This window comes from Colobus angolensis, unplaced genomic scaffold (assembly GCF_000951035.1).
Source record: "Colobus angolensis palliatus isolate OR3802 unplaced genomic scaffold, Cang.pa_1.0 Scaffold369, whole genome shotgun sequence".
NCBI classification, from domain to species: domain Eukaryota; kingdom Metazoa; phylum Chordata; class Mammalia; order Primates; family Cercopithecidae; genus Colobus; species Colobus angolensis.
The window spans coordinates 1,924,212-1,945,444 of NW_012117032.1; the positions used below are offsets into that span (position 1 = coordinate 1,924,212).

Below are 21,233 nucleotides of genomic sequence, written 5' to 3' on the forward strand. Positions count from 1 at the left end.
GGATATATAACAGTCTGCCAGAGAATAAAATAATGTACTAGAAACCAAACTGATTTAAGTGACCCAACTTGTGGCCCTCTCTAGAGCATGTCAAATTGCTAAAAATAAAAGCGCTATGATAACTGATACACTTCTGCAGTCATAATTTCTTGATGCTTTGATGCTATCCAAAGAAATTGTGGCCATAAATGTTGAGGCCAACAATAAAAGAGACTCTGTAAAATCTAGAGAAAAAAGGCAGACAATTGTGGAAGATCATGTAGCAGATCAACAAGCTATGAATTAAAACAAAGTTATGTATCATGCTGAATGGCATGCTAAGCGGGAGAAATGTCTGTTTTTCATAAGAACATGTCCAGAAACACACAAAAATTTCCTTAAAAATAAAAAACTCTAAGGCAGCACAGTATTTAGCAATTAGCAGTTATTAAGAAATATTTCTAAAATAACTTGAAATTAAGTTTGAGTTACTCTTCATATGTCTTACAGCAATCAGTATACAGTATAAGACCATTTACTAGGCTGGGCGCGGTCGCCCACGCCTGTAATCCCAATGCTTTGGGAGGCTGAGGCAGGCAGATCACCTGAGGTCGGGAGTTCGAGACCAGCCTGACCAACATGGCAAAACCCCGTCTCTACTAAAAATACAAAAATTAGCTGGGCGCGGTGGTGGGCACCTGTAATCCCAACTACTCGGGAGGCTGAGGCAGAAGAATCACTTGTACCCAGGAGGCAGAGGATGCAGTGAGCTGAGATCATGCCATTGCGCTCCAGCCTGGGTGACAGAGCGAGACTCTGTCTCGAAACAAAACAAAACAAAACAAAACCATCCACTAATATCAATACTGATTAATTCACAATAACTAACTTGTTTCATGTTCAGCTTTCAGTACACAGAAGTACACAAGGCTTTAACACATGACAAATGCACCAAGATTTTAATACATGACAAGGCCTTAGAGGAGTGTCTAGCTTTGATCTTACATTACAATTCAGGAAAAAGGTAGAAAAATGCAAACTTACACTCATCTCGGAACCTGGGTTCTGCGTTAGGGCCAACTCTACCAAATGTTTTTATGATCTCTGTATGCAAAGAATGTTGGTCTTGATACTGAGGATCTTCCAGGAAAGAAGCCAACTGCATTTTCACTCTTTCCAGCAACTTAAAATTGGATATTGTACAGTCATTTTATAGAGTATTGAAAACTGAGTAGTGTTGTTAAAGTGAAAGACACACGTTAAACATGACTTACAGCAGTGGATTAAAGCAATCTATATTCCAAAGACAGTAGAAATTTGGAATTAAATAAGTAGTTATTTAATCTTTTGGCTCAGAGAAGGTTTCCTCCTTTGCTTATGCTTATAAATTCTTAATTAAAAAATACAAATATTCCTAACAAATCATAACAAAAAAAATCCCACATGTATTTAGGGAAAAGTAGGTAAATTTATGATTATTTTGTATCTAAATTATAATTCTTAAAACAAATCACACTGTAAGTTACCCAATTATTCACCTTCTGAAAGCAATGAGTCATTAATGACTTATATCTTACTCACATTTCCCTAAAAGACATTTTTATTTTAGGATTCGAGAACATGTTGAAATTCTGCTAAGACTGCAAGCTTTGCAGAATGATGTGTTTTTCCTCTGTGGCTTCACCAGTGAAATATATAAGTGAAAAAATGGAAAACATTCTTTCTGTAACTAACAAAACTTCAGTTTTTGTTATAAAAAATCTGTATGATGAAGGAGTTTTATTAAAACTTTTCTCTTTTGGGTAATATGTCCACAAATAATTTATGTTCTAATCTACAAGGTTTTTTTTTTCATTTGTATAAGGACATATCCAATATAATAACAAAGAATAAAAATCTGATACCAGTTTTGAGAAGTGTCTTACAGTTAGTGTTGCAAATAGAATCTAAAAAACTTGAAATCAGTTTCAGAATCAAAATACACCTTTAAGAAGGAAGACCTTGGTGGTCTCCTGAAACAGGCATGACAGAGGGTCTGCCCAGACGATGATCTACTCTGCAACAAGAGGATACCAGTCTACTAAATGACTTTTACAGCTTCATATCAATGACACAGTTATCAGAATACAAGTGCCCTCCTGCCTTCATTGATAACTGAGATACATTTGTGTTCCTGATGTTATCTGGGAAAACAGTCCTGCAATCTCTGCAACACTGGCAATCAAGAATTTATGTAGATTGGCCAGAAGCCTACTGGATAACAGAAGGCTTTGGAACTAGACCTGATTTGAAGGATTATTCCAAACTGCAATATCCAGCTCGGCTTACAACAGAACATCTAGCAAGCTCGTCCAACACACCTTACTTTGTTGTTGATCTGTTTTCTTTTGTTCAAGGCTTTTAGCAGCCTGAAGCCGTGGTTTTTAGTTTCTGTCTCTAGTGATAAGTAGAAAAGAGGGATGAGGAAGGGGCTTTACTGGCCCAATCAGAAAGAGAAACTAAGAACCCATGACTATATTCTCTCCCTTGGACATCCCTGAAAGCTTGGCCTATACTTAATGTTCTGATTGAGAGGAAAGACTAGAGATTTCCTTAGGATATGGAAATATACCTTGGTTAGGCTACCATGTTTTCACATAGTGAGATCCTCCTCTGGCCTATAACTAACTAGGGCACAAAATAAAAGGTAAGATGCTCCCTGCTGTCTACCACCAGATACATGTATCATGATCACCTCAATATTACACAGACATAAATAAATTTCAATTATTTCCTACCTCTCTTTGAATTACTGTTTCCATAATAGTGCCAAAGGCTGGAATTGTGGCAATCCTGACAGAGCTGTTAGAATTAAAAAAGAAAGAAACTGAAGCTTTGAGATGAACAATGAGTATTATTAAAATGTATATTAAAGTAAGTACAAGGTAAATATACTGTATTAGTCTCTAGCAATGACAAATTAAATAAATTTAAAAAAAGCAGACCAAGAAGAATGCTCAAAAAGACAGACAGGATAACTTAAGGTCGCAGTCTGTGAAACTCACAATTCAGGATCACTGGACAAGGTAACAAGGGCCGGAGCAACCCGCTTGTCAACTAACGCTTCACTCATGCCTCGAAGAGTCAGCTGTAAACCAGTCAACATGCAATAAAAAATGGTTTGGTAAACTGGAATAAGAACTGGGTTAGCTGTGACTGAGGATGGGCAGGCAGACTCATTGGCCTTTCTTGGTTTAGTCATCCACACGAGACATTAAAATGTTAGGCCTTTGGTTCATGCTACTACACTTACTGGTAACAACCTGTTAGTGAGATTAGGAGAGCATCCCTTCTTGGCTTGAAAGAAACAGTCCATCAGCATATTTTAGGTTATGGAAGTATTTATTGAGCACTAATATACTAACATATTTTTTCAATACATGGCCTCCAAATTACATTTACAGTGAGAGTTGATTTAAAAAGAACCATGATATATAAATAATAATATGATAAAGTTTAAAATCAAATAAGTATAATCCAATATTATTAATTTAAAGAGATTCTTCAATAAATTTAAGAGCTGATGGTTATTTCTTGGCAGGCACATTTTGAAAGGGATGCTGAATATAAAAGGCAGGGATGACACTTACATTTCAGGGTCACTGGAGAGAGTAATGAGAGCAGGAACAACCCTCTGAGCTACCAGAGTTTCATTCACCCCCTTCACCAACAGCTGATTGGTCAGCACAGGGGGTATTCACAGGTGATGCACGGAAAGAGCAAACACAGTGCGCCACGGGAAGAAGGAAGGAAAAACCAAGAGAAAGAGAGAAAACACAAAAGCAAAACCAAAATTAGAAGCTAAGCAAATACTGCTTCTAGAGTGCTTTACAAAGGCAGAGAATGCTTAGGAGGAAAATAAAGCTTAAGTAGCCTAGCATCCACGAAAACAGATTTTGTCATCAGTTCAACAGCAGTTTGTACTTTTGGTCAAAGAGTCTAAGCAATTTCAATGTCCATCAAAATGCAACTTAAAAGAATACTTTTTTAGCTTCTTTGACACATACTGTGGTCTACAGTTAAAATTCTAGAAGTAAGGGTGGTATGCTTTTATTATGACCAACAGGGTACAAACTGGGCTGTTTTTAAACCAAACTCACATGAGTAGCAGCCACCACTAAACCACTTATTATTGTGCTATAGCAAGTGTATTTTAAAACCACATAGGAAAATTCCTAACCTTTTAAATAATATAGCTTTTTCTTTTGAGGTACAGAGATATAATGCTGTCTATTGAAAAGTATTACACTTGGGAATCAGATCTGGGTTCAGACGCCAGTTCTCCACTTATGAGCCATGTGATCTTAGATATATAGTATTTTCCATCATCTCTTGAAACACAAGTTTTCTCATCTGAAAACGGTGATATTATTATCTACCTCAAAGGGCTGTTGTGCTATGAATTTGCAAATAACATACCTAAATACTGTGCCTGACAAACAGGCATTCAAGAAAGAGTTTAATTATTTCGATTACTGCAAGAATATATGATCTGTAATATGTTTGGAAGAAATGATCTAATTTAAACAACTTTTTGATAGTTAATATCTAAATATGTCTTTGTTTTAGATTTCTTATAAATTCAAATAAAATTTAAAATAAAAAAGATGAGTAGAACTAGATCTCTATAATCTAATCACAAAACAATTCAGTTAGCAACCAATGCTAAATTGTAATACAAGAGAGCGATACTGAGCCATATACATTTTGTTTGATATATATTACTGAAGTTTATGAGTTCAACCGAGAAGCGCAATCCCCTTCTCAATTTCAGAATGTAAGCACATATTAATCCTAAATGCTTACCAATCTGTTTACCTAGTAACTAGTGCTTAGTCCTCACAGAAGATCAAAGATGTCACAGAATTTTTAGTAACAAAAATCTACCATTGTGTGCATATAGTGAAGGTATTCTTCCTATATAACACATCAGAGAAAGTAACTCACTTTATGTGAAGAGTCTTAATTTTGCAATGATTTTTCACCATTTACCAATTGATTCATTTTAGAATCTACTTCAATATTCTGAAATAATTTTTATAAAAAAACACAGATAATTAACCAGGAATAAAATGACAAAGAACTTTTAATATCTTAAACATTACAGATATTGGATAGAAAGAAATAGGACAAGGAAGTTCAAATATTGTTAAATACAACCTTCTCTGTATCATTTTGTAAGTAAGATTGCTTAGATTTGAATCAGTATCTTGAAATTTCTGTTATTTTGAGTCTGTCAAAAGCACTAAAAAAGAGGATAATGTAGGGGACAAATTAATTTTTCATTGGTGTAGGGTTTTTAAGTTCAATTTCTTTATTAAAGTACATTTAAGAGCTATCAACTGTTATACACTTTAACACAATATATCATTTGATCTTTTCACTTGATGAAGTACAAATATCATCAATATTTTAACAGATGAAGAAACTGAGGCTTAAGTAAGTAACTTGTCCAGGGTTTTAGAGTCTAAGTCATAGGGTCTGCAAAGGAACTCTGTCCCTTCTAACTTAAAATCCATGAGTTCTTTGAGTTGTGTTCTAATGTTACATGCTCAATTTCCTTATGATTAAAATATATACGAAGTTCTTTTCTGCATCTTTTGCGAAATTTATTATAACACATGATAAATTCCTCTTATAAAATAATTTTATTAATGTGCTACTTCAAAAAGTAATTTATATTCTCTTATTTAACAATGGGAATAATATGACTGATTGGGTTCCCTCTTTTTGTCCTGCTGTCTAAAAACTAACCTAAATTTATTAGTGAATTTCAGTGACCATATCCTATTAAGTTCTTGGTATAAGCATTTCTCATTTCTTCTCAACACTTTCTGGTCTCACCTTTTAAAAAAGAATTTTTTTTATGTTTTTATTTTGAATTAACTTTTTTAGGGTAAGCAGGCATAATTCTAAATTATAAAGCATTGGTATCAAAATAAATCTTATGACCCTTTATTCTTTTAATACAATTTTGTTCAAATAAGAATCACTGACAAAAAAGGAACTTTAATTTCTCTTACTGATAATTTTTTCTGACATGCTCATTGAAATGTATTATTAATGAATTTGAAAAACATTGAAACAGTCTCTCAAACAAGATCCAGAAGTTCATCAATGACCTGAGAGGACACTGAAAACTGCTTAAGCATAGATAGATATAGTTTCCAGACCAGCACGACAGCTAACGGAGAAACCAAAACCAGACATAAGCCACATACAAGAAGGCAGAAAACCAAACAAAACAAGCAAAAAACCTCAAAGCGAATGAACAGGGAGGATTCATTTTATTTACTTATTTTCATTTATATGGTATGATTCACCAGTGCACACTCACATTTCAGAGATGAAAGATTTAAGAAAAAGAAATAGCTTTTATGAGCTTAGAATAAAATCATAGGAAGAGAGTGTATGAAAGAAATAGCTCTTCATTTAAAAAGATACTTTTTTCTTTTTGGGGAGAGGAGATTCTGATGAATGACTTTTCTTTCATGGTAATGCTCCCTTTTCAGCATATTGAATAATCAAAACAGTTTACATCCAGAAGGAACTTGTACTAGACATAAAACCAAATAGTGACTTTGGCATTCATCTTCACAAAAATCCTCTGATTACGGCTTTTTAAAAATTGCTTCTGTATGATAACTGAGGGAATAACATGGATGGAGAATTTTCAGCTTCCTGACAACAACGGAGTTTTCTTGAATTCCCAAACCTAACTTACATATTTCAAAATTTTAGAAAGCATATATTTTAAATATATCACTACCCCATCTCCAATTGCAATTTATCTTAAATTGTGGAGAAATTCTGATATTCAGCAAGATTTGAATTATCCAATTCTTTTTATAGAAATAAATGCTTAGGTATTTTAAGAATCACATGAATATTGGGGCAATTTTAGTTTGGATAAGTACATGTTCCCTATTACCATCATATATTTTGTGAAGTAATAGCATGGATGAAAAAAATAATGATAATGACAGTAAACATATAAGCATTTATTATGGGCTTATATAAACCATAGAAGCACTTATTATGTTCCAGAGACTGTTTTAAGGGCTTTAAAAGCATTAATTAGTGTAATATTAACAAAAATCCTTTCAGACTGATACTTTGAGACAGATACTTTCTGTTATCAACTTTCTTTTGTAGATGAGGAAACTAAGGTACAGAGAGGTGCAACCTTGTCCAAGTAATCTACAAAGTCGCTAGGTAGCAGAGATGGAAACTGAACCCAGGCAGCCTAGGTTTATTGCAAGACTGAAGATCAACAAGAAACAGTAGACCAATTTTAGTGCTCAAATAAAGTTCTAAACCTCAACCTCACTGCTCCCTGCCTACACACATGCTAGGGCTATGACATAATTTGCTATATGATGGGTACAAAAGATAGTTCTTTCAATTTCATACTTCACTTGGGTCGGTAGTAATTTAATACAATTTAGGTAAATTATCTGCTCTCCTCTCTTTTACAACTCTATGGGCAGTTAATGTATTGGGATGCTATGCTACATATGAAATGTTAGGGAATAGTGAAGTAGGAGTAATCAATAAAATAGACATTTCCGTAATTGCAATAATTCATTTTCTAATGCTATTGATAAATTCAACTATATTTTACAATTTGAAAGATATCCTATCCTTTTTCAGTTTATTTTAGTAGTCATTTACCTCAGTAAATAGAAAAGTATAGTCAGAAAGAGTTATGTAAGTTGGAAATTAAAATAAGATTTAAAAGATAGTTGGAGAAATAAAAGTGATAACTGAATAACATTCAAGGAACCAGTAAGGTGAAAAACCATTTTTAAATATGTTAAAGCTAAATTTCTGCCCCATCACACAGTACACAACTAGACACTGTTCAAAGCCATAAAATATATATTAACATAACATGATATGCAAAGCTTATTTTTTTAAAAAAAAATTCCCTTTTTCTTCTCAAAAAAAAAAAAAATCATTACAACTGAAACCAACAGAGGCATCTGTTGACATACCTCAAACATTCTAGCAGCAGTACACCTGACGAGTGCTGAAGTATGGACAACACCATACCACAAAACAGTTAATAGTAACTCATGGTAGGCTGGATTTGCACTGGAAGGAAAAAAAAAACAGTGTTAAAATTGAGAGCCACAGTCCCTTACTGGTATACTAAAAAACACAGTATTTATAAGGAATATTAATGATAACAATATTTGCAGAACATATGGAATTACTTTGGTTACATAGGTTGCAACTAAGATTCTCGGCCAGGCGTGGTGGCTCACGCCTATCATCCCAGCACTTTGAGAGGATGAGGTGGGCAGATCACGAGGTCAAGTGATCGAGACCATCCTGGCCAACATGGTGAAACCCCGTCTCTACTAAAAATACAAAAATTAGCTGGGCGTGGTGGTGCGCACCTGTAGTCCCAGCTACTCAGGAGGCTGAGGCAGGAGAATTGTTTGAACGCAGGAGGCAGAGGTTGCAGTGAGCCGAGATCGCACCACTGCATTCCAGCCTGGTGACAAAGCAAAACTCCGTCTCAAAAAACATACATACAAACAGACAAACAAACAAGATTCTCTAAAAAAGTATGTCACCTTCCTTATACAACCACAATCTTTTAGCATATTCAGAAATCACACTTTTAACTTCTCTAAGAATTTGCAATTGTGACAGATAATTCCACTCTTTTTAATAGCACACAAGTTAAAATTATGAAGAAACAAATTTCTCCATGAGGAAAAAGGAAAGACCACTGGACTAAGAGTCAGGTGGGTAAGTTACAACTTCTGTGGGTCTTGGTTTCTGCATCTATAAAAATTGGGGAAGCAGTACATGTCCTATGTATGTCACATGGATGTTGCAGAATCAAAATCAACTCAAACCATCTATATGGAAGGGTATGTTGGCTGTGAAGACTATGCAAATGAAAGGTGGTATTATTAACAAATGCATGAGTCTGTTTTCAGTAAAGACTGAGATAAAATTATTTTAGCAGCCAGATAATGTGATGATGAGCAGGACTAAGCAAATCAAACAGAGTGAAAATAGGAGCCAAAGAAGCTGGCTTTCACTTGGGGCTCCTTTTTCAGTTCTGGGAAACTAAATTTTCTTCAAATCTGTACTTGATTTTATTTTTCCAACTGCTTCAAAGAAAACATATGTCTGCACCCTTCTCCCTACTTTTTAAATTACGATGTATTGATTACAAAATACTAAGAATGAACAAATAAGCAAAACCAAAAAACAAACTAAAATACACAAAAAAAACCCCTTAAGTTTCAAAACCAAGAGAATTGGTGTGCATGTCAACCCTTTGAGACTTAAAATATGTACTCTATACATCCAATCTAAAAACTTTATGTGCCTTTTAGCAAACTATAAGCTGTTATTTCTTACCCCAATTCCACAAAAGAAGCCTTCAGGCTATCAAGAGGAGCATGAGATAATGAAAGCAGCGTCATTACATCTTCTAAGAATCCAACTAACAGTTTGCGGTCTTCTTCCTACAGAGGAAAAATACTGATAATGAATTTCCAAACAATCAAGTCGAACTAAACACAATATTTACCTATCTATAATAAGACAATGTTACCAAATAAGGGGAAAATATCCAAATTTGGAAGCTATTTTAATTAAAAGATATTTATTAAGCATATCTATCATCAGAATGGTATGAAGACAAAGACTATCCTGATACTTTAATTTAGACCTGTGGTCTAATATAGTAGTAGCCACTAGCCACATGTGGCTACTTATATTTAAATTTAAATGAGAAATTATGTAAAGTGAAAGATTCAGTTCCTTGGTCGAACTGGGTACAGTGCAAAGGCTTAATGACACACGTGGCAAGTGCCTATCTGATTGGACAACTCAGCTATAGATTATTTCCATCACTGTAAAAAGTTTGGATGCTTGGTCCCGATTTAGAACATTAAAAGGTATAATCTTTTATTAAAATTTACCTTACCAATTTTAGTTCCCATGAATTTTGGCTCTACATAATACAAACTACTAGAACAGTTACTCCCTTGTAGAAAAAATGGTAGAAAATTGATTTCTAAGAAATTATCTTTGCAATATCCTAGTGATGAAAACTGCATGCTTGGTAAAATATAGACTACTGTGTTCTTTTAAGAAACAGATGCACACCTTGATTAAAAAATACTCTGTATTTTTCAAACTTTCTTCAATGAACTATTATTACTTTCATAATCAGAAAATGTTAGAAAAAGAAAACCTGCTAAATTAAGAGAGTAAAAAAACATAACTTTGTATGTTAAATTAACCTGAATGGATATGGGAAGGGAATCTGATAGTCTGTCAGAAAATAAATACATAATAAAGTCAAGTTGACATTAGGGACATAGGAGGTCAACGGTAAAGAGCTTCTGAATGTATCAATAGATCCATCAGGAAGACTGGATTACCACCTACCTTTTTTTGTTTTCTACACAATCAGGTTAGTTTAGAATGAAGTAGAGATAAGGACTGACAAAAGTAATGGTTAACATGAAAAAAGGATGAATACAACAGTTTCAGGACATGCAGTTTAACTGACAAATCAGCATCAGGGCAACTCTAGAATGGGGATTTCACCCATTTTTAGTTACCTACTATTTCAAATATAAAATAGACATAACTTTGGAAAACAAGCTGGAAATCTGAGAAAAACCTAAATGTGAAATAAGAGCTATAAAATAAGACTTCTAAATAAGTATGAATTCTTTTGATTTTTAAAAATTTACTAAAATCTTATTTATCATTTTTGGAATCTCAAAACAAGTAATACTGCTTATATATTCAGGTAATTACTTGAATCTCAAAACAAGTAATACTGCTTATATATTTGATTCAAGATAACTTTTGTTTACTATAATTTACCCTAACAAAAAGTTCTGTTTAGTAAGATAAACATTAACTGCTGGTATGTGCTTCCTAAAATAAGAAACACTGGCAATCTGTGATTGCTACCTCAATATACTATTTATTTTGTAATAAGCTGAAAAGTTCTTATCTCTTTACAGATATGAATAACATATTTAGACTTCATAATGTCTCAAAAGAAATGCCCTTTATTCATTTATTCAATAGATCCATTCTGAGGGCCTACTACGAGCCAAACCTTGTTTCTGGCATTTAATTACTATGATTTAAAATGTTATTTATGGTTAAAATAAAAATATTAACAAAACTTCAAGAGGATGAAAAAGAGAGAGAATAAAATACTGACATCACACAAGGACACTTTCCAAAGTTAAAGAGGAGAATGGTAGGCATACTGTTGTGTCTGGCACTGTTAGGACTTAGTATCTTTGATCTCCAAAAATTTACTGAACAATACAGACAATTTATTAACATACATGACTTAAAATATTTAACAAACAGAAAAGTATCCATATCAGGGTAGTATCAGAAACTAGTGTAGAAAAGAAAAATTTAAAAGAATACTGTGCCACTTTAACAGAGCTGTAACTTCTATTGCAAGGTAATATGTGATACTGTAACTGTATTTTAATACTATAGGATGATTCAAATTTGTCTTGAAAGAAGAGTACAATAACTGGTACCAAAACAGATATATAGACCAATGGAACAGAACAGAGGCCTCAGAAATAACACCACACATCTACAACCATCTGATCTTTGACAAACCTGACAAAAACAAGAAATGGGGAAAGGATTCCCTATTTAATAAATGGTGCTGGAAAAACTGGCTAGCCATATGTAGAAAGCAGACACTGGATCCCTTCCTTATACCTTATACAAAAATTAAGTCAAGATGCATTAAACACTTAACTGTTAGACCTAAAACCATAAAAACCCTAGAAGAAAATCTACGCCATACCATTCAGGACATAGGCATGGGCAAGGACTTCATGACGAAAACACCAAAAGCAGTGATAACAAAGGCCAAAATAGACAAATGGGATCTAATTAAACTAAAGAGCTTCTGCACAGCAAAAGAAACTACCATCAGAGTGAATAGAATGGGAGAAAATTTTTCTAATTTACCCATCTGACAAAGGGCTAAAACCCAGAATCTACAACAACTTAAACAAATTTACAAGAAAAAAACAGCCCCATCAAAAATTGGGCAAAGGATATGAACAGACACTTCTCAAAAGAAGACATTTATGTAGCCAACAGACACATGAAAAAATGCTCATCACTGGTCATCAGAGAAATGCAAATCAAAACCACAATGCGATACCATCTCACACCATTAAAAAGTCAGGAAACAACAGATGCTGGAGAGGATGTAGAGAAATAGGAATGCTTTTACACTGTTGGTGGGACTGTAAACTAGTCCAACCATTGTGGAAGACAGTGTGGCGATTCCTCAAGGATCTAGAACTAGAAATACCATTAACAAAGACTTGGAACCAACTCAAATGTCCATCAATGAGACTGGATTAAGAAAATGTGGCACATATACACCATGGGATACTATGCAGCCATAAAAAACGATGAGTTCATGTCCTTTGCAGGGATATGGATGCAGCTGGAAACCATCATTCTCAGCAAACTATCACAAGGACAGAAAACCAAACACCCATGTTCTCACTCATAGGTGGGAATCGAACAATGAGATCACTTGTACACAGGGTGGGGAACATCACACCCTGGGACCTGTCATGGGGTGGGGGGCAGGGGGAGGAATAGCATTAGGAGAAATACCTAATGTAAATGACGAGTTAATGCATACAGCAAACCAACATGGCACATGTATACTGATGTAACAAACTTGCACATTGTGCACATGTACCCTAGAACTTAAAATGCAATAATAAAAATTTAAAAAAAAGAAAGAAGAGTACAATAAATATGAATTGCTGTACTTTGAATTTAAAGAGCAAAATTAGTAAGTTAGTAGTGGGTAAAAGTTCAGGAAACCATTGAAAAGGTGTTCTTTTTTCATTCTTACATCTAACTTCTAAAAGTGCTTTATCCCGAGTCAGTATTTCCACCTTACTGGTGGAACTGCCTCATACTTAAAAATTACTACTATGCTTTGAGACACATCATATGTTATTTACTGAAAACAATGTTAAGTAGAGTATGGCAGCCTGTTACATGGTGGCCACCACTGAACCACACCTCCTAGTTCACACCCTGGCTTACTTCCCTTCTTTTGCTTGAATCTGGGCTGGGCCTGTGACTTATTTAGCAAGGGACTGCAGTAGAAACCATGTTGTGCTAATTCCAGGCCTAAGCCTTAGCCTAGCAGATTCTGCCTTTTCATTCTTGGGAGGCATTAGCTACCGTGGTAAGTCTGGCTCTGCTGCTTCAGAAACCATGTGGAGAGAGAGAGGTCCTGAGACTTACAGAGAGACCTCATCAGCTAACCCACTTACTGCAGCAAAAGAAGTGACTGCTGGCAAGAACAGCAGGAGAGGATAAAGCTGAGTGAGGCCCAGATTGCTGAATCACGAGCAAATGAAACAGTTACAATAGACCATTATGTTTTGGGGTAATTTCTTAGGCAGTAACAATTAAGAAAAATAAAGTACAGCTTAAGCATCCCTAATCTGAAAATCCAGAATGCTCTAAAATTTGAAACTTTGTGAGTACCAAACTGATACTGGTCTGTGAAAGCCTGTCATCATTTGCTGTGGTTGTCGTTTAACAGCTGATATAGGTATTCTGGTGATGCTACTGTGCTTTGCTACCCTGAGCACATTATTTTGTTTTTGCTGTATTGATGATATGTCATATTTTCTTATTGTTAAGTACATATGTGTGAAAAAGTATAAGAAAATGATTGCTTATTGGTAGCATATAAATGCAAAGTCAGGAATGATGGTGATGCCAACCAACCAGATTGTCCACATGGTGGCTGAGACAGCGATTCCTTTGCTTTCTGATGGTTCAATGTACACAAACTGTTTCATGCACAAAATTATTTAAAATTTTGTATAAAATTACCTTCAAGCTATGTGTATAATGTGTATATGAAACACATTTTGTGTTTAGACTTGGGTCCCATCCCCAAGATATCTCATTATGTATATGCAAACACTCCTTTATCTGAAAAAAAAAAAAAAATTCCAAAATCTGAAAACACTTTCATCCTGAGCATTTGAGATAAGGGATACTCAACCCGCATTATTAAAAAGTACTTAGCTAAAAATGATGATAAGGTATAGTGTTCTACAGTGCTCTGTAGCTTAGTTCACCTAACATATGTGCTCTGCTTGTCATTTATTTATGAAAAGCTTATGGAACACAGAGAAACTCTGCTAAGTAAGTATAATCTAACACTTCTAACAAAATATCAAAAAGCGCATAATCTCTAAATTTATTTGTTCAAGTGAGGTTTTACTCAGGCCCTTATTATTCAAATATGCTATCCATTATAAATTATTTATTGAATAAAATAAGTAAATTGTTTTCCTTTGTTGGTATTTTTCTAAATGGAAAGACTTCTACTAGAGAGTAAGAATTTTTCCCTTACCTGAATATAACACGTAAGGACTCCTGTTGCATAAATAGGGACTGTAGCTTTAGTGAGGACCCCATTTCCTGCTGAGGAATCTAAAATTATTAAAATAATTTTTAAAAAGTAAGTATATTTTAAGTGTAAAGAAACACATTGTAATGTGATTATATTTAAAATTACAACTGTTTACTAGGTTACAAGGAAATATTATTACTTTGAAAAACATGTTTTTTGGTGGTTGTAAAATACAACTTAGTGTTTCTTGAAGAGCCATTAGCATAAACATTTCTGATAAATGGGAAAGAACTTTAATAACCCAAACGAGATGTTATACTCTTGATTTCCATAATTGGAAATCAGAACTTTCTTCTTGATAGTAGTCTTCTAAGTGTCCATATAGGCAGGTTGTCCAAAATTTTTATGCTTTCAATTTGCAGTTTAGTAAAATGTAAACGCACTCACCTAAAAGCACGTAGATATGTTATTTGATCTATTTCTAGATATGAGGTAGTTTTCAGTACTAGCCTGATTTCCTGAGCCCCTCCTGCATCTTCAATAGGGTTTTCAGCCAGACAGAGCCCTGATTATTTTCATGGAGGGGGAAGGAATCATGCTAAGTAAAGCAGAGAAAAAGGGGAAAGCGTGCAACCACAGTTGTGTGCCCTGTAACTGCTTTACAAGAGATTTTCTTATACAGTCTCTATGGATAATTTCAAAAGAAATGTGAGAGGGCAGGCCGGGCGCGGTGGCTCAAGCCTGTAATCCCAGCACTTTGGGAGGCCGAGACCGGCGGATCACGAGGTCAGGAGATCGAGACCACCCTGGCTAACACGGTGAAACCCCGTCTCTACTAAAAACTACAAAAAACTAGCCGGGCGAGGTGGCGGCGCCTGTAGTCCCAGCTACCCGGGAGGCTGAGGCAGGAGAATGGCGTGAACCCGGGAGGCGGAGCTTGTAGTGAGCTGAGATCCGGCCACTGCATCCCAGCCTGGGCGACAGAGCGAGACACCGTCTCAAAAAAAAAAAAAAAAAAAAAAAAAGAAATGTGAGAGGACAATTATTCACAGCACCAAGAGCTCTCTCTTATTTACTGATCATGAGGCACTGTTTCAAGTGCTTTATGTTTGCTGTTATATTCTCAAGAATAGTTTTTTAACTATACTTATTTTGTATACAGCTTTAAATTATTTTCTGAGGGTACTACATAAAGAAATTGAGTTGAAAAGATTTATTTAACTAACTGCCCTGAAGAAATTTTGCAAAAAAGACAGTTCCATTTTCACTTTAATTAGTATTTGAGATTTGTTTATTCTCTTGGTAAGAGTACCTTTTTGGGGGAGGGAGTGTTGATGTTAATGTTAGAACATAAGCTTAAAGTATATTCATAGATATGGACTATGTATACAGGGGCTAATAATCACTTCCTATTTCAACAGCTAAACATTCATGGCTAATAATTCCCAAAGCTGTCAGTTTTTAAAATATTTACCTTTTTTCTTCACTAATTTATCACAAGAATAATAAACATATAATACCAACAATTTAGGCATTACAAATATCAATCCTTTAAAAAGACATTCAAAATAGACTTTGGGAGTTATTTGTCCCCCTCCCCTGCCCCAAATGTCTTCAATGTCTTCAGGCTTAAAAGAATTAATTTATTCATTCTCTGACTACCTCTGAGGACTGCCAAAAATGGTGTTTTCTAAACCATTCAACTCAAACCACTAAGGTATGTACACACACACACACACATACCTAGGATATATATATATGTATTCTCTCTATATAGACATATATATTCAAAATCAACCAAGTTAGAAATGGGGGTGGGGGTGCTACACATGTTCCACAGTTTATTCCTAGAAGCTAGAAAAATAGATAGGGACACAAGATCCATACATAAACAAGTCCTTAGGCCAATGGTGCCATAAGTAGACTTCTTAAAGTAGATGAGAGAAAACTATCAAGAAAATAGCTGGAGCTACTCATTCAAGCCTGTAGTTTCTCTCATGTTTCATTTGGAAAACATATATGCTTATATACCATTCTTTTCTGCTATGTTTAATTTTTAAAAGTATACAGAACTAATTAAGAATTAGATACAGCTTATTTTATAATTGTCAGTCTCTTGAATATACTACTTCAGACCTCTAAAGGTTGAGTACCCAGGCTGTAAAGTTCAGCCTTATATCAATTTGGTTACAATGAAGGTATCTATTTACAATCAGACTGACAGTGATTAATCTCACTGTCACCTCATGGGAAGGATATTAGATGTGACACAGTTATAAAACCAAGAACTCCATAATATAAATTTTCCTTTTCAATTGTAGTTGCTAGTTCATTTATACAATCTACATATATGGAGAATACAACATTTTTCCTGCATAAAGAAATGCAATTGTTTTTAAAAGTAATAATGGACAAACTCACCAATGTTTTCTTCAGATAGTCTCAAAATCTCCTGGAACTGAGGTTTTACCTAAGCAACCCAAAGAAAAGATTCAAAAAGTCTCAGGTTCAATGGGCAAACTGATTAAATGAAATGTTTACTACTGTTGCTACTACTATTTATTTATTTAGCTTTATAGATGACTAAGTGGTCAGAAATGTAATTAATTCTTAATCATGAGGCTTAGGATAAAAGAGTCAAATTAATGAAAATGAAAATTTTAAGGATACATTTTTGAAAAAATCAACTCAAGTCAATGGCCTCTGGTTTCTTTTATTAAATTAAAATAATTTCCAATATGATTTTAAGTGGTTGAAATTACTGCTTTCTAAAACTGAACTTGGTTATAGAAGGATTATTTAGGTAGATATTATATGGTTAGAATTATCGAAAAAAGCATTTTGCTGTATTTTTAAAAAATGAAAGGAATTCCAGTCACTTCAGGTGTTCAGTAAGTAACAGATTCATCATGTGATATTAATTATTACAACTTTTCAAAATGAAATATGAAATACAGAATTTAACTTTAATATGTTAAGTTAGAACAAAGGCTTGCTTAAATTTTTTATTATTAAAGTTATCACAGATTTCAGGCCACTGAAGACAGCCACTTACTGTTAAGTACATAAGTAGATTCCTACTTGCTTTTCGAAAAAAAAATAATAGCTACTTGTTTTGGAGATATCAAACAATTTTTGCCAATATTGATAACAGGAAAATCAAATTATATTTGTTTAACAATTGAATGCTAGTGAAAAATATAAAATAATTTTGTTTTTCCTACAGTAACATTAAGGTCTGGTTTTGCCCTCCTCTCTGTAGGTGAGGCACATTAATTCGTATCTTTAGCTTAAACTGAGAGAGAGACCAGTGTTAAAAGGTTCGTGTACTGAATCACACTTATAGAACTAAAAGACATGGAAGCAAATTCTTCACTTTACACATGAAAAGACTAAGCCCAGATAATGTAACTTAAATATTAAAGATCATAAACATTAGTTAACAGATAATAGGACCATAAACCAAGTCTTCTGAATTTTGTCCAGTTCCTTATACCATACTATTTACTTCAAATGTTTCAACTACAGATTTAATAGTAAAGAGCTATACTAAATTAAATTTAATAATTAAAATGCTTACCTTCTAAATGTGTTGATTAACATTTGATTATAGAAACTACACCTTTTTATGTCTTTTATTAGCTCTCTAAAGAACTGGTTTAACAAAATGTTATGAAGACAAATGGATTATAGGATTAATGAATAAATTAGGATCTAATGACATTCCAATGTTAATATTTGAAACTACAAAATAACCTGGATAGGCAAATGTGACAAATGATACTTTTGGTAATGACTGAAATATGGAGAATTTATCTCCAGTGTCCATGCTATTCTAAGAGGTGGTATCTTCGCAGCAAGTTTTATATATAAGTTGCTGTGGTTCCACAATCGCTTGAGGTTTTTACCAAAGTATGCTGAGCAAACAGCTGCTTCCTGAACCTGTGATAGACAGTAAGTACCAGCAGCACATTCAAAGGATTGTGGTTGAGTTCCCTAGCTGACACTTCCTATAATACTGAAAATCTTTGAGGCTATCCACAATGAGTAAAGCTTATATCCAAGTCTGGATATGAACAAAGTGTAGGCTAAATCATCTTCTGAAAATCAGTAAAGATAAGAATATTACCAACTAGAACATTTTTTACTATCATAGTATTCTAAGATATTAAAGAAGCGAATTAGATAAAAGAATGGTTCATGCTTTTATTTACTCTGTTACAGTGTTAACACATTACATTTCTATGTCTTTTTCATATAAGAAAACATGGAATACAAGTTTTTACCTTAGTGTTTGTAAAAATTTTGCCAAATGTCCGGCAAAGGCGCCAGAAAAATCTGGAGAATTCATGGACACAAGCAGTTGAAGTAACATTAATTTTGCCAACTATTTCTATAAGTTGTGGCAACCTGAATGTGAAAGGAAAGAAAAATAGGCAGGGGTACATATAAATTACTGTTTCTTTGCCAATTTCTGAAACAATGCAAATCTAATAACCTCTTCTATTTCATTCTTTGAAAGGAATGGCATTGTTTGGGACCCTCCGAAAAGGTCGTAAGATTACATTATACTGTATACACTTTAAAAAATAAATTTTAACTGTTTGCCAGAAAATATATGAAATCCTTAATGGTAGAATTCTGAGTACATAGTTAATGTGACTCAAATCTATGGATATGATGCTTCACACAAGAGCTTGGCTTTAGATGGCATCATTTTAGCCTCAGAAATGAGAAGTCTAGATGTAGTTTAAAATCCATTGCCACGACTGGACAAATGAGATGGCAGATAGATCATTTGGAAAAAATACAGCAGCACCTTCTTCTCAGATAAATTACATATCCAGTGGTGTGAATCCTCTGTGCCCTAAAGGTGTTTACCATAAATGATGCCAAGTTACATTCTAAAAGTTTTGTTATATTTTGTCCTCAGGGCCAAGGCTAAATGTAAGAGTTATCATCCATTCAAATTAATATGGAGGTGGTAACTTACAATTGATTGACAACCCACAGTAAACTCTCCCAGCCTGTTGTACCCTCCTGTTCCAGCTGGTAGTCATAAAGTTGTAGTAGCACTGCCAATTGCTCACGACTTCCGATAATAGTGGACACATCTTGAAGAGGCGACATAGGCCGAGGAAACCTAGTCACTACACATAACAGAAGCAAAATAAATCATATGGAAATTGGCATTTGGGGAACTTAGATATTCTGTTGAAAGGAAAATAAAGTCTTTCCTCCTCATATTTAATTACTTTCTTATTGTATAGTATAAAATTGAAATATACTAATGAAGTCATTTTTTAGGAAAATCAAGAAATTATTGTGATATGAGAACAAATCCAACAAATCTCAAGATTTTATTCCCACAGCAGAATGTAAGCACTATGAGCAGAAATTTTTATCTATTTTATTCATGATTGTGTCCTAAGTGTCTAAAACAATGCCTGACATAAATATTTGTTCATGTTGTATAATAAATTGGTGATAAAAATATTTGTGTGGGTTACCATTTTCATGAGAAAACAAATCTTCATTCATAAGAAATTATAACCCAAATTATATGTGTGTGTATATATAAATGGACATATAGACATATGGATATACCCTAAATGAGGATACAATAAATCCTCATTTATAATAAATACATTATAACCTAAATGAAGGAATAGTAACATTAACATTTATAGCTACTGTTAAAAGTCAGAAAGTTAAACTAAGTCAACAAGAACCAAAAATAAAGGACAATCACAAGAAAAGGTCACATAAATGTTAGAAGGAATCCCATAAGTATTAGAAGGAATATGTTCAGGATGGTACTGTTCTATCTAATCTGTAGCATATGGTTGGCAATAAATGACATTTAAGAATCATTTGTGAAATAAATGAGAGAATAACAAGTATTATGAGTAGAACTGCCCCCCGCCCAAATTTTTATGTTTAAGCCCTAATCTCCAGTATCTCAGAATGGGATCTTATTTGGAAACAGGGTTGCTGTAGATGTAGTGAGACAAGATGAAATCATACTGAAGTAGTCCCTTAACCAACATGATTGGTGTCCTTATAAAAAGGGGAAATCTGGACACAGAAAGAAGCACACAGAGAGTGTGCCACGTGAAGATAAAGGCAAAGTTTGGGGTGATGCATCTAAAAGCCAAGAAACACTAAAGATTGCCAGCAAACCACCAGAAGCCAGGGGAGAGCCCAGAACAGCCTTTACCTCGCAGTTTTCCTAAGGAGCCTACCCTGCCATCACCTTGATCTCAGACTTCTAACATTCAGAAGTGTGAGATAATAAATTTCTGTTGTTTAAGCCACTCAGTTGGTGGTACTTTGTTAAGGTAGCCATAGTAAACGAATACAGAAAATTAAAAAGAAAAAGGGAATCAGAAAGACAGGAAAATCCCTAGGCAGATGAAATGCCTAAATGAGTAAGATTAAAGGGGCAGAACCTGAAGTGGCCAGCTGGGAGAGATTTATGAAGTCTTATCTAAAGTCTGAATTTTCATTCTCCTCAATAATATCATTTAAAAATGTTAAATTAACTCCACACGATTCATTCTCAATTTTCCAAATAAAACTGACATTCAAATAGTATACACTATTTTTATCATGTGGCTTCATGTATCTTTGGATACACTGCATCATACTCCAAATATTATAGGTAGCCTACAGTTTACATGAAAAATGAAATTGAAAAAGATTAAGTGTCTGTTGATGTTCTCAATGTTGTAATTCTTTGTCCATTAGAAACCAGTAAAAGACATGG

General features: G+C 34.1%; 1 protein-coding gene across 3 annotated transcripts in view; it reads right to left on the reverse strand.

Annotated features, from left to right (window-relative positions):
• The window catches only part of KIAA1468 (KIAA1468 ortholog), a 124,393-nt gene that overhangs the window by 25,022 nt on the left and 78,138 nt on the right, over positions 1-21,233 (reverse strand). Inside the window, exons 17-25 of one of the 3 annotated variants that reach the window (XM_011953599.1) lie at positions 19,458-19,614; positions 18,751-18,874; positions 16,886-16,934; positions 14,465-14,544; positions 9,406-9,512; positions 8,016-8,115; positions 3,024-3,106; positions 2,757-2,820; positions 1,024-1,162 (exon numbers count right to left, since the gene is read on the reverse strand). In XM_011953599.1, the coding sequence (XP_011808989.1) occupies positions 1,024-1,162; positions 2,757-2,820; positions 3,024-3,106; positions 8,016-8,115; positions 9,406-9,512; positions 14,465-14,544; positions 16,886-16,934; positions 18,751-18,874; positions 19,458-19,614 (903 nt within the window). Of the gene's footprint in view, positions 1-1,023; positions 1,163-2,756; positions 2,821-3,023; positions 3,107-3,608; positions 3,692-7,914; positions 8,116-9,405; positions 9,513-14,464; positions 14,545-16,885; positions 16,935-18,750; positions 18,875-19,457; positions 19,615-21,233 lie in introns of those variants that run through there. The other 2 variants (XM_011953600.1, XM_011953601.1) reach the window with 2 other exon arrangements.